Below are 13,809 nucleotides of genomic sequence, written 5' to 3' on the forward strand. Positions count from 1 at the left end.
CTGAGTATGTCAAACTGCTGGATTCAGACCTTATATATGTTAGCAGGAGTTGACAGTCTGTAGTGGGATTGTATAACACAGGACTTCAAACAATCTGTTTTAGGTAATAATCTTGGGCATGTTGCTTGTAGTAACCTACTTGGGGCATTCAGCTTGTTTCTTAAATTCATGGTATTTTTTCAAAATCTGTTGCTGGTCATTCTTATGTCTTAATGATATTTCTTATACTTTGGAGTAGAAGTTTAATCTACAAACTGTTTAAGATCAAATACAATGGCAAAACTAAAAAAAAAAAAGTTAATTCCTTTTAATGCTTCAAAAAGGCATTATTTCAGTCTCCTTTTGCAACTGAAACTGTGTTGTGCTCAAATAACAGATAAGCTAAAAGTGTGTTTTAGAAAGTTTGTTTGGATATAATAATGTAATTCCCACTATTAATCAGGCATTGCTGAATGCATATACAATAGAAGTATCTCTAGCCATATGAATTTTCTAAACTCCTAATTAGAATAAATGGTGATTGTCACTGAAATAGGTATTTCTTATGTACAGAATTTGGAGTGCTGCTTAAAAATCATTCACTTCAACAAGACCACTTGCATCAGTTTAATATTGGAAGAACGTTTTTTTTCAAGCAAAATTAAATGTTAGTTTTAAAATGGTGTATATATATATGCAGGGCTTATGTGAAGGGCATATGCAGGGAAAGCTGAGTTTCCAGTGTTTATCAAATCACTTGGCTAGCTGCAGCAACTGACTGCATGTGTATTCTGATTACCTGGTGGCAGGTGTGAGTTAAAATTTATTTGCAGTTCCTCAACTAAATGTTATTAAAATATCTTTTTCTTAAACCTCCATAGTGTTTGGGTAGATGACATCATGTTGACTAGGCATAGGAAAAATTGGTGATACTCTCCTAGCTTTTTTTAACTGCTGGTACCTGAAGGAACTGTGATGATAGTTTGCAGATACTCATAATAGTTTTTGTTTATTTTATATGCAATTTGTTTAGAGAATTAATGCTGCAATTTAGAGCTTGATGATGGTGATGAAAGGGTCGAGTGCTTATCGGTAAGAATCAGGGGAAAGGCCAGCAAGGCAGACCACCCAACCAGGATGAAGAGACAGATGAAATATTCTATAAGCAGCTGGGAGAAGTTTCATGATTGTTAGCCCTTGTTCTCATGGGGGAATTCAACTTACTAGATGTCTGCTGGAAAAACAATACAGTGGAGAGGAAACAGTCTAGGAGGCTCCTGGCAGGTGTGGAAGATAACTTCCTGGCACAGTTGGCGAGTGAGCCAACTAGTGAAGGGGCCCTGCTGGATCTGTTTGTGAACAGAGAAGGACTTGTGGGTGATGTGATGGTTGGAGGCCATCTTGGGCACAGTGCTCATGAAATGATAGAGTTATAGAGTTTTTAATTCTTGGAGAAGTAAGGAATGTGGTTAGCAGAAGTGCTACCTTGGACTTCTGGAGGGCAGACTTTGGCCTCTTTAGGGGCCTGGTTGATAGAGTTCCTTGGGAGGCAGTCCTGAAGGGCAAAGGAGTCCAGGAAGGGTGGATATTCTTCAAGAAGGAAAACTTAAAGGTGCAGGAGCAGGCCATCCCCATGTGCCAAAAGACAAGCCACCAGGGAAGAAGACTGGCCTGGCTGAACAGAGAGCTTTGGCTGGAACTCAGGAGAAAAAAAAAAAAAAAAAGAGTTTATGACCTTTGGAAGAAGGGGCAGGCAACTCAGGAGGACTACAAAGATGTTGTGAGGTTATGCAGGGAGAAAATTAGAAGGGCCAAAGCCCTACTAGAACTTAATCTGGCTACTGTGGTAAAAGACAATAAAAAATGTTTCTATAAATACATTAGCAACAAAAGGAGGGCTAAGGACAATCTCCATCCTTTACTGGATGCGGAGGGAAACATAGTGACAAAGGATGAGGAAAAGGCTGAGGTACTTAATGCCTTCTTTGCCTCAGTCTTTAATACTAAGACCAGTTGTTCTTGGGGTACTCAGCCTCCTGAGCTGGAAGACAGAGACAGGGAGCAGAATGAAGCCCCCATAACCCAAGGGAAAATGATTAGTGACCTGCTACACCATGTCTATGGGGCCGGATGGGATCTACCCAAGGGTATTGAGGGAGCTGGCAGAAGTGCTCACCAAGCCACTTTCAATCATTTATCAGCAATCCTGGTCAACAGGGGAGGTCCCAGTTGACTGGAGGTTAGCAAATGTGATGCCCATCTACAGGAAGGAGCAGAAGGAGGATCTGGGGAACTACAGGTCTGTCAGCCTGACCTCGGTGCCAGGGAAGGTTATGGAGCAGATCATCATGAGTGCCATCATGTGGCATGTACAGGACAACCAGGGGATCAGGCCCAATCAGCATGAAAGGCAGGTCCTGCCTGGCTAACCTAATCACCTTCTATGACAAGGTGACCTGCTTAGGTGGATGAGGGAAAGGCTGTGGATGTTGTCTACCTGGACTTTAGTAAGGCCTTTTGTCACTGTTTCCCACAGCATTCTCCTGGAGAAACTGGCTGCTCATGGCTTGGATGGGTGTACTCTTCGCTGGGTAAAACACTGGCTGGATGGCCAGGCCCAAAGAGTTGTGGTGAATGGAGTTAAATCCAGTTGGCAGCCGGTCACAAGTGGTGTTCCCCAGGGCTCAGTATTGGGGCCAGTTCTGTTTAATATCTTCATCAGTGATCTGGACGAGGGGATCAAGTGCACCCTCAGTAAGTTTGTGGATGACACCAAGTTGGGAGGGAGTGTTGATCTGTTCGAGGGTAGGAAGACCCTACAGAGGGATCTGGACAGGCTGGATCGATGGGCTCAAGCAAACTGTATGAGATTCAACAAGGCCAAGTGCCAGGTCCTGCACTTGGGTCATGACAACCCCATGCAGCGCTACAGGCTTGGGGAAGGAGGCTGGAAAGCTGCCCAGCAGAAAAAGTCCTGGGGGTGCTGGTTGACAGGCAGCTGAATATGAGCCAGCAGTGTGCCCAGGTGGCCAAGAAGGCCAATGGCATCCTGGCTTGTATCAGAAATAGTGTGGCCAGCAGGAGCAGGAAGGTGGTTGTCCCCCTGTACTCTGCACTGGTGAGGCCACACCTTGAGTACTGTGTTCAGTTTTGTGTCCCTCACAACAAGAAAGACATTGAGTTGCTTGAATGTGTCCAAAGATGTTTTAATTGCTGAAGGTTCAGGAGATTGCATAGTTGGCCTGAAATCTCCCCTTTCTTCTGCAAACCACTCCCTGTTTGGAAGAAGCTGAGTTCACAAATGTGAAAGTTATGAGAAAAGAATATCTAGTATTCTGCATTGCAGTATGAGGGGGGGAAAAAAAAGTTCACTTGTTCTGGAGAATGAGGTCTAGTACACAGTCTGCAACAACTTGGATTTGCCAAAGATTTGCGGCAAGACCTTTTAAGGAATAAATGCCTTGTAGTTAGTGTAGCTGAAGTTAATAATTTGATTTTAATAACTAGCTCAGTTTTGGAATTAAACATCTGGATGTAAAATGCTGAATGGTTTCCCTGAATATATTTTCTAGAATTAATCCCTCATGCAGTTTTTCTTTGATGCAGTATGTGGCATTAAGCATCTACTGGTATGGCATCACGGAGGGATATTGGGCTCACCCTTTGATCAAGGCCATTTTGGCTTGGCATCACTTTTAATGGATAGGAATCACATACTTCGTAACATCTTTGTGAACAGATTGTTTGTCATATACCAAGAATATATCTTGCTTTCTTACCACATCTATCAAAAACGATAGGAAAGAACTCCAGAAATAGGGCAATGATATTTTAATTCTTTTCTCATTGTGTTGCTTATAGGCACTTAGTCCTGCTCCCACTAAAGTCAGTGGAGAGCTGGCTCATGCGTTGTTTTCTGTGTTGGCTTATAGTTGTGGATTTCTTCACAGAAATAAATGATAATGAAATGTTATTTAAAATTAAGCTTTTTAATAGGAGTTTTATATTGTCTTTTGCAAGTTTTTATTTTCTTCTTTTCTCCTTTAAGCATGGAGTCATTGCTACAGAAGATGAAGAGTATTTTATTGAGCCTTTAAGGAATATAACAAAAAAATCCAGTAACTTTAATTATGAGAATGGTCATCCTCATGTTATATACAAAAAGTCTACCATGCACCAACAACATCTTTATGATCATGGTCACTGTGGAGTCTCAGGTAAATGATTATGAGTGTCATTCCTTTTAAAAAATTATAACTTAAGACTTATTTTAAATTATCTTTCTTGGTTCACATGTAAGGTACAGTGGAGAATGTACCAGTAGGAATCATTCTTTTAGGTGATGTAGTGACTACTGTTGAAAAGTAGTTTTTGCTTTTTTTCAGCTTTAGATCAAGAGTGTAGTGTCTTTCGAAAACTAAGATGCTGAGAGTAAGTCTTGTTTTATTCCTGTGTTGTGTACAGTGATAATGATGAGCACAGGCTTCCTCAAAATGTGCTGTAAATGTACTTTGTACCCCAACTGGAAGGTGTGATTGAGTGACTAAGTATTACAGCTCAATGTTTAGTAAGTGTTCCATCTCATTTGAGGAAACTTGATGTATAATAAATGTGTTAGTATTAGGATTAGTAATATTTGTAACTGAAGTCCACATCTTTCTCATTTATGGAGGTTTATGGTTTTTTGATACTGGCTTTTGGTTTAGTGGGTTAACATTTTTCCATGATAGTTGAGTATGTGATTTACAGGTGCCTTACAGGAAGGATTATATAGTTTTGATTGAGACATTTTCCTTGTAAAGCAGTTTTTACTTGAAATTTGTTTTTGTGGAAGTTCTCTTTGACATGGTTTTCACTTGCTTAAACTGAAGCTGAAAACTAATTTCTTGAAGACAACTTGGAGTAAATCTGACATTTTAGAGCACTAAAATAATGTGGTTTTATGTAATGGAAAAATGTTTTAACCTTGTCACTTGTTTATGTTTCAGAAATAGCTTGTTCTTAAAAGTTCAGTCCTGGACAGTTGTATTCCATAAGATTCAGTGCACAGGACAGGCTGACAAGTACTAATCTTAAAATAAAACAATACCACTGTTCATTGATGTAACTTATTTCAGCTTCTTTTGGAGGTTGTAACTTTTACTGGCACCAGCTGACTAAAGTTACAGTGCAGACTGTCTACAAAAGCCTATGCTTGGGAGACTGTTTTTCCCGAGTGGTTCAGTTAACTGTGTTACTTGTAGTGAATGTCAAACTTTATGTATGTAAGTTTGGAAGTGTTATTCCATCTATGTGCTTCTAATGATTGCAAAACAAGTCTCCTAACTATTACTGCCTGCTAACTGATTGTAAAGTAATAGTACTAATGTATGTGGATGATCCAATTTATGCATTTTATGACAGGCATCTGCGAAGCATCCATCTTTTTCTTTCATTTTGTAGGGAATGCTGTCACTTAAGCCTCTTGAAATAAGTAGAAGAATCACGAAATGTAGGACAGTGTTATTTTTACCATTATGATATTACTAGAAAAAGAAGATGTATTGGTCTCTGTCAGATGTTATCTTTTAGATTAATGCTTAGGAAGTCACTCTCCTCCAAGTGAGGATGAAGCAGTGGCAGCTAGTTTGATCATGTTGCATCCAACTGTTCTCGTGGTATCTGTTGTATGGATCATAGATCGATCAGAGCTATACATCTTGACTGTATTTTTTGTGCAACATGCAGTAATCTTTAGTGATAATTTCTTTGCATATTTGATGCTGCCTTTATTCTTGGAAGCTCCTGTGCACTTCCTGAGCTTTCGCATCTGTTGCATCCTGAAGTCCTTAATTATTGAAATACAAAAGCACTATTTCTTACAAGCCTGAGATTATTCTCATGCTCATTCATCTCAGTTTCTCCTTTTTCTGTTGTTCTGTGTACTACTTCTACTCTATGAAAATTTCTGAAAAACTTTGCTCTCCCCCAAAACTTCAAGGTCTTACTTTTTCAGATGATGTGCTATTTTAATGCTCTCTTCCTGGGTACCAAAACCTTTTAAACTCTTTCTCTGAGCACTGTTTCAGCTTTATCCCAAAGTGACATGGCATCCAAAGCATCCCCAGAATATCTAAGAAGTAAAATCAAATATTAATTTTCAGTTCCTCAGTTTTTAGACCCTAGGACTAAAGTCAGGTTTGCAGTAATAACTTTTTGCTAGTAGAATGAATCTTTGGGGCATTTGACTGTTTTTGGAAGTTTTGAACACTCCAGTTTTGTGGTTGTCATTTATTTATTTTTAAAAGTCTAAATGCAGTTGTAATAAAACTGTAACTGCATTTTTGCAAGTATATAATTTACTTCGTCTGGGAGACTTTTTTTAGCTCTACCTTCAGAACACTTTTGCCAGTACATCATACTGGGAGGAATATGCTTGTGTAGCTGTGCCACTATTCACAGTCTGGCAAGTTTCCCCTACTATAATCTAGACCCAAGTTTATCACGTACTTGTTCTGTATCAGGGGAAGTGGTCAGGAATTTAAAGTGTTGATAGAGACAAGGGGAGTGTTATTTCTGACATTTCTGAGAAAAATGGCAATAACTGACAGTGGGGTAGGGAGTTTGGAGAAAGGATGATCAGAATTGGTTGGTATGAGCAAGTGATGGACTACTGCACAGTTGATAGAAGAATTACAGTGGCAAATACAAGAGGAGAATTAGAGAGGCAGAGACAAAAATATTTCCTGATTTGACAGATAGTTTAGGTTCAGATAAGGATATGGGATAGAATTGTGACTGGTTTTCATAACATAAATTAGATTTTTAGGCAGTTAAACATAAGAATATTTTAAAAATAAATATTGTTAAAAATAATAGTTTGTGTATATATTGTCATCAAGTTTACTATGTTTTATGAAATATAGCTGAATATATAGGCCTTGCTAAGAAGTTGAGTACCTTCAAATTCCAATTACTTCAGTGGGATTCAAGGCCACTGGGTTATCCTGCAGAATGCTGTGTGGGATCAGCCTCTAGAAGAGTTAGATTTTATTCATTTATATTCCATGCAAAACAGTAACAACATTGTCATGGTTTAACCCCAGCTGGCAACTAAGCACCGCACAGCTGCTTGCTCACTCCCCCTCTGGTGGGATGGGGGAGAGAATCAGAAGAGTGAAAAGAAAACTCATGGGTTGAGATAAAGACAATTTAATAGGTAAAGCAAAAGCTGCGCACACAAGCAAAGCAAAACAAGGAATTCATTCACCACTTCCCATCGGCAGGCAGGGGTTCAGCCATCTCCAGGAAAGCAGGGCTCCATCATGCGTAACGGTTACTTGGGAAGACAAATGTCATAGCTCCAAACGTCCCCCCCTTCCTTCTTCTTCCCCCAGCTTTATATGCTGAGCATGACATCATATGATATGGAATATCCCTTTGGTCAGTTGGGGTCAGCTGTCCCAGCTGTGTCCCCTCCCAACTTGTGCACCCCCAGCCTACTCACTGGTGGGGTGATGTGAGAAGCAGAAAAGGCCTTGACTCTGTGTAATAAGACTCAGCAATAAGGAAAACATCTCTGCATTATCAACACTGTTTCCAGCCCAAATCCAAAACATAGCCCCATACTAGCTACTGTGAAGAAAATTAACTCTATCCCAGCCAAAACCAGCACAAGCATCGAGGTGGCTTTCTAAAGAAAGGATGTCTCTATGCTATAGAGTAGGCAGGTATAACTGGTATGCCAAATGGAATTTGGTTTATAGCTTATCATTCTAATATTAAAGTAAATATTTAGAGATGGCATGTTAAAATCCTCCATTTTGCCACAAATTTCTTATATTATGGATTGCTTTCTGTGGTTTGACTGCATAGTTTATTGAAATGCTTGTTTTGCCTTGTCATGGTTTAAGCCCAGCTGGTAACAAAGCACCACAAAGCCACTCACTCACTCCTTTCCCACCCCCCCCGGCCCTGGTGGGATGAGGAGGAGAAAATATAAAGAAAAGCTTGTGGGTCAAGACAAGGATGGGGAGGGATCACTCACCACTTATGGTCACAGGCAAAAGACAGGCTCAACTTGGGGGGAAAAACCAAAATCAATTTAACTTACTACCAATCAAATCAAAACAAGGATATTAGGAAGTAAAAACAAACCTTAGAACACCTTCCCCCCAACCCTTCCTTCCTGGCTCAACTCCACTCCTGGCGCTCTCTACCTCCTCCCCTCAGCGGTGCAGGGGGACAGGGAATGGGGGTTGCAGTCAGTACATCATGCATTGTCTCTGCCACCCCTTCTTCCTCAGGGGGAGGACTCCTCACACTTCCCCTGCTCCAGCGTGGGGTCCCTCCCATGGGAGACAGTCCTTCACAAACTTCCCTGGCATGGGTCCTTTTCGCTGGCCAATCTTCATGCACAGGCTGCTCCAGTGCTGGCTTTCCCATGGAGTCACGGCCATCTTCGGGGACATCCAACTGCTGTGGAATGGGGTCCTTCATGGGCTGCAGGTGGGCATCTGCTGCCCTGCTCACCTCCATGGGCTGGGGGGGCATCACCTCCTCCAGCACACCACCTCCCCCTCCTTCTTCACTGACCTTGGTATCTGCATAGGTGTTTCTCTTGCATTCCAATTTTCTCCCCCCCTGCAGGTTTCCCCTTCTTAAATATGTTATCCCAGAGGTGCTACAGCATTGGGTTGGTCTTAGCCAGAGGCGAGGTCTGACTTGGAGCCACCTTGTAGCCCCTCCCCTGCTACCAAAACCCTGCCACACAAACCCAAAACCTGCCTGATGCCTAATAGCATGCACTACATTAAGATTGCAAAATAATTTTTATTATGATCTGTAGGGTTTAGGGATTAATCCGTGCGGGGCCCGGACGACGAAACACCAATGTGATGATTAAAGTCGCCAGTTTATTGAGCTTAGCTAATCATTTTTATACAATTCTCTAAGTTGGTGAGAGACTTTGATTGGCTACTACATGCAAGCACTTGGTGTCCACACGCACAAGCATAAGCGGTGATTGGTTACATCGGTACTGTCCACGCGCACAAACATAAGACATAATTGGTTGTGTTAATTAGAGCATACAAGACTTGTCTTAGTCCAATTGGTCAAGATAAGCCCCTGAATTGAGGTTGTTTGTGCCAAGTTCCCTTTATCGTGGAATGTGCACCTGTGTTTTCCTAATTGGGATCTTTCTTCTTTTATCTTCTTATTTATTCTGTTCAAGGCCTTCTAAAGGCGCCTGGAACAATCTTGTGACCATGAGCTATTTTCAGGTCCAATAACTAACTTCCATATAACTGAACCCTACAATGATCCATTATTTTTGCATTTGCACCATTTTAAGAAATATGCTTTTCTACTGAAAAGCTGCATGCTTGTATTTGTGCCTAAAGTTGAATTTCTGTGTTGTTGGAAGTATGAATAAAACTTCTTTACCTGCTTTGGAGTTGCAAGTATTTAAAAAGCAACCCTCTGAAAACAAAAAAACCCCTACCATTGTTACAAATATATGGACTATGCTTGGATAGGATTGGGAATCAACAAAAATTGATGTATGAAAGCTGCAAAGTGGCAGATTATTTAGGGATGGCTCTACTACACGCTGCCTCATGTAGTGGTTTTACTTGTGCCAGACTTTACAGTCAGTGTATTCTAAAATAAAAAAATGCTTGTCTATACATTATATGATGTTGTTAATAGTAAGAAAAAGCAGCACATAGTCCTCTTTAAAATATTCTCACAGTTGCATCCTACATAAGTAGTTTTCTGTTGCATTTTGAGGTCTTTTTCTATTTGTGTTTGTGTGCTCGCTCTCCTGTCTCTCTTCACCTTCCATCTCCACCTAGGATCTTTAGAGGACTGACTTGGGTACCATAGTTGTGAACTCGATGTCTATACACATTTGGATTTCTTTTCAGTTGCCATTTAAAACCTATTTTCCTGCTTTTTGTAATTGTTACTTTGCGGTTAATTACAGTGTTTGTCTGACATTTTTTTCATTGTTGCATTCTTTTACTTTTTTCTGATAGCTATGTTCAATGTTAATGCAAGTTTACGGGTTTTTTAAGTCTAGGAATATGGTGGGAAAATGACATGAAAATAGTTCTGTGGCAAGTTAAATATATTGCAAACTTTTATTGACATGTTTTAGCTTTTTAAAGGAAATTGTCAGCATTATTTAGTGTTTTTAAAGTAAAACAGCATAAGCATTGATAGGTCCTGGAGTGTGAGCCTAAGTACTCAGGATTGTTTTCAACTTTCCCGTTTCTTTGAGACCAGCTGAAGCCTAAGCTTCTCATCTGATAAGAAAAGGAGAAATATTTGTTTTTGTGAAGTCTTCTGAGACCTTTGTTTGAAAGACGCTATCAAGATGAGTCCAAAAGAATCTTATCTTTTTTTTCTCTGAAAGTTTTCTGCATGATCTCATCAGTTTTCAAATGTTTAGAATAGATTTGCATATTTGAGTGAAAAATTATGAATGAATGTCGTGGTTTAACCCCAGCCAGCAACTAAGCACCACGCAGCCGCTCACTCACTCCCCCCCATCCAGTGGGATGGGGGAGAAAATCGGGAAAAAAAAAGTAAAACTCCTGGGTTGAGATAAGAACGGTTTAATAGAACAGAAAAGAAGAAACTAATAATGATAATGATAACACTAATAAAATGACCACAGTAGTAATAAAAGGATTGGAATCTACAAATGATGCACAGGGCAATTGCTCACCACCCGCCAACCGACACCCTGCTAATCCCTGAGCGGCGATTCCCCGCCCCCACTTCCCAGTTCCTATACTAGATGGGACGTCACATGGTATGGAATACCCCGTTGGCCAGTTTGGGTCAGGTGCCCTGGTTGTGTCCTGTGCCAACTTCTTGTGCCCCTCCAGCTTTCTCGCTGGCTGGGCATGAAAAGCTGAAAAATCCTTGACTATAGTCTAAACAATACTGAGCAACAACTGAAAACATCAGTGTTAACATTCTTCTCATACTGAACTCAAAACATAGCACTGTACTAGCTACTAGGAAGACAGTTAACTCTATCCCAGCTGAAACCAGGACAATGAATGTTGAAGCAGTGTTGCATTTCCAAAGTACTTTTAGCACTCTAAGAGCATCAGAAACCCTCAGACATCATCATTTGGTATTTGGCAATGAACAGCAGATTTTAAAAAATTTTACTAAAGAAGTTGTCAGAGAAAATTCCAGATATTCCTAAATCACTACACAAGATGAAAATCTTTGAGCAATTAAAGCAACTTTGAATTTCCTAGAAAAGAGATGAAAAACAGGAAAAAGCTTGGTATTGATTATAGAATCTTCAACAGGCTTTAATACTTGGTACTGTTTTTTAGAATATATGTAATCTTATACCTATTGCAGAATGAGGATTATTTCATTACTGGCATTTTGTCAACTACCAGGTTTATTTTCATTTTTCAAATTTTTGAAAATATTTACCTTTTAAAGACACTACTGTGGACTCAACAATTATGAAACACTGCAACAGTAGGAATGTAGAAGCTTTGTATTCCTGGTTCTGACGTGAACATACATTCTTTGTGATGTAGTTATTGCCCTTTGAAAATAGTGAGTTTAGTTGAATTGCATAAAGCATTGTTTTTTCACAGAAGGTACTGGTCCTATCTCAACTTGTCCTTAGCTGAACCTGTTCTAGTAGAGGTAAGGATGCATCTCAGGAATGGCTCACTTGAGCAGTCCTATTCAGTCAATTATAAATGTATCTAACTGTTAATGTTCTTATGTTCATTTGTAACTAGCAAGAATACCTTAAAAATTTTGAAATCCTACTTAAGTAAAGCCAGCCTAATTATATACATCAATAAACTTAAGATTGAGATCTGTGTGGGCCTTTGTGGAAAGGGATACTTAATACATACAAAAATATCAATTTTGCAGGGAAGAGTGGGTTCAATTTTGCCCCGAGGGCAGGAATTAAAATTTAAAATAGGTTTGTAGTGTTTGTTTTGCTGATAATTACAGCTGTTTGATTTTTTTAATAATATGTTGCATGCAAAGAATATTTTTTATATATGTTTTGTGAAACAAGTACAAGAATCAACATATTTGAGTTAAAATTAGTGTTAAAAATAACTGTAGAAATTATCCCATGTCAGGCCACTTTAAACTTCCTGTTATAGTTAATTCATGAGGTAGATAAAAATATAATCTGATAGCTTTCAGAGAAGTAATTCATTTGGCCCAAAAACTATTAGGCATGTAAGCATAATTGATTAATAATTACAGAGTTTTACAGGAGGGAAAAAGCTTTTTTGGTGCCTTATCAGCATGTTTAATTCCTTAGTATATTTTGATACCTTTACCTTAATTTTGAATTTTTGATTTCCAGTTTGTTTTTTTCTCAAATATTATAGCTGTCTTCTTATCCTTAAAATTCTAAAACGTGCTTGTAGTTAACTATAACTAATCTTTAGTATTAACATAGATGTGCAGAATCAGATCTGTTAAGAGACGATGATAATTTATTATCCCAAGTACGGTTAAGGAGAGTTGAGAATATTAGAACTCAAAGTTGGTTTTCCCATTATATAAGGTATTTTAAAATAAAATGTAGACAATAAATTTAATTTTCCTTTGCCTCAAGAAAGACTACTTTTTAGAAGCTTGAAGATGGTAATATCAACATAAAACAGCTGCATTTGAATGAGTTTTACTAGCGACCCCTCTGAAGTGTTTAATTTTTTTGGTTCCTAGAAGACTTCACAAGAAGTGGTAAACCTTGGTGGATGAGTGATGCATCTGCTTTTCCAACTTCACTTCCAGTCAATGACACGTTCAGTATTCATAGTCGACAGAAGAGATCAGTAAGCCTTGAACGGTTTGTGGAAACACTGGTAGTAGCAGACAAAATGATGGTGGGATACCATGGTCGCAAAGACATTGAGCACTACGTTTTGAGTGTAATGAATATTGTAAGTTTCATCCCTCTCTGTGTTCATATCAATATGCATGTTCTGAAATGATAAAGCAACTGTGAAGTATTTCTTTATTGGCACGAATAATGCCTTAATATATGTATCAGCTTGCAGGAATTAATAGTTGAAATATGGCAAATGTTAGCTTTGTGGGAAAAATGCAGTACTGTTTCTGTCAAGAAATACACTGTGATCGCTTTTAAATTGTTTGTCTTTGATTTTACATTCATATCATTACATTTAGATTATACAGTTTTATTCTGTTTAAGTCAACCATCTAAATGCTCCTTATGCTGGATGGATTATGAAACAAGGTATATATTAATGGTTTTGACTGTAAAGTATGACTGAAGAAGTTTAATTTTTACTGAATGGTCATTTGTTGGTCCAAAAATAACTCTTATTCATGTGATAATGATAATTAACATTATGAAATTACATTGAACAGGAAAATAGGTTAATTTTTAACCATTTAGGAAATAAGTCATGTTTCTTGTCTGACTTTGTGCCTTTTCTTATTTTCTGGAGGTCAGGTTGCCAAACTTTATCGTGATTCCAGTCTAGGAAACATTGTGAATATTATAGTGACACGTTTAATTGTCCTCACTGATGATCAGGTAAGAGCTGTTGCACTTAAGTTTTATATCCCTGAAATACAAGTTACGCTATTGTGTAATATAGGTTTAATTTAATCGTTGCTTGAAATGGCTGCATCTGAGTACAAAACTGACCTTGTAATCTTTCACTACTTGAATCAAGATGAAACGGTTCAAAGGAATATTCCTCACGTATCATCTCAAAGATATCTGTTATTTACTTCAGGCAAATATTAATACACCTTCGGGGATGTCGGTTTTATTTTTAGATCTATATTTTGATATTCTGT

The 13,809-nt window shown here is 38.8% G+C and overlaps 1 protein-coding gene across 5 annotated transcripts in view; it reads left to right on the plus strand.

The window, feature by feature from the left end:
• The window catches only part of LOC126035436 (A disintegrin and metalloproteinase with thrombospondin motifs 6-like), a 233,380-nt gene that overhangs the window by 24,510 nt on the left and 195,061 nt on the right, over window positions 1–13,809 (plus strand). For 3 of the 5 annotated variants that reach the window (XM_049793985.1, XM_049793983.1, XM_049793987.1), the window contains 3 exons: window positions 4,028–4,196; window positions 12,703–12,920; window positions 13,457–13,540. In XM_049793985.1, coding sequence (XP_049649942.1) covers window positions 4,028–4,196; window positions 12,703–12,920; window positions 13,457–13,540 — 471 coding nt within the window. The remainder of the gene's footprint in view (window positions 1–4,027; window positions 4,197–12,702; window positions 12,921–13,456; window positions 13,541–13,809) is intronic. The other 2 variants (XM_049793986.1, XM_049793984.1) reach the window with 1 other exon arrangement.

Source organism: Accipiter gentilis, chromosome W, assembly GCF_929443795.1.
Source record: "Accipiter gentilis chromosome W, bAccGen1.1, whole genome shotgun sequence".
NCBI classification, from domain to species: domain Eukaryota; kingdom Metazoa; phylum Chordata; class Aves; order Accipitriformes; family Accipitridae; genus Astur; species Astur gentilis.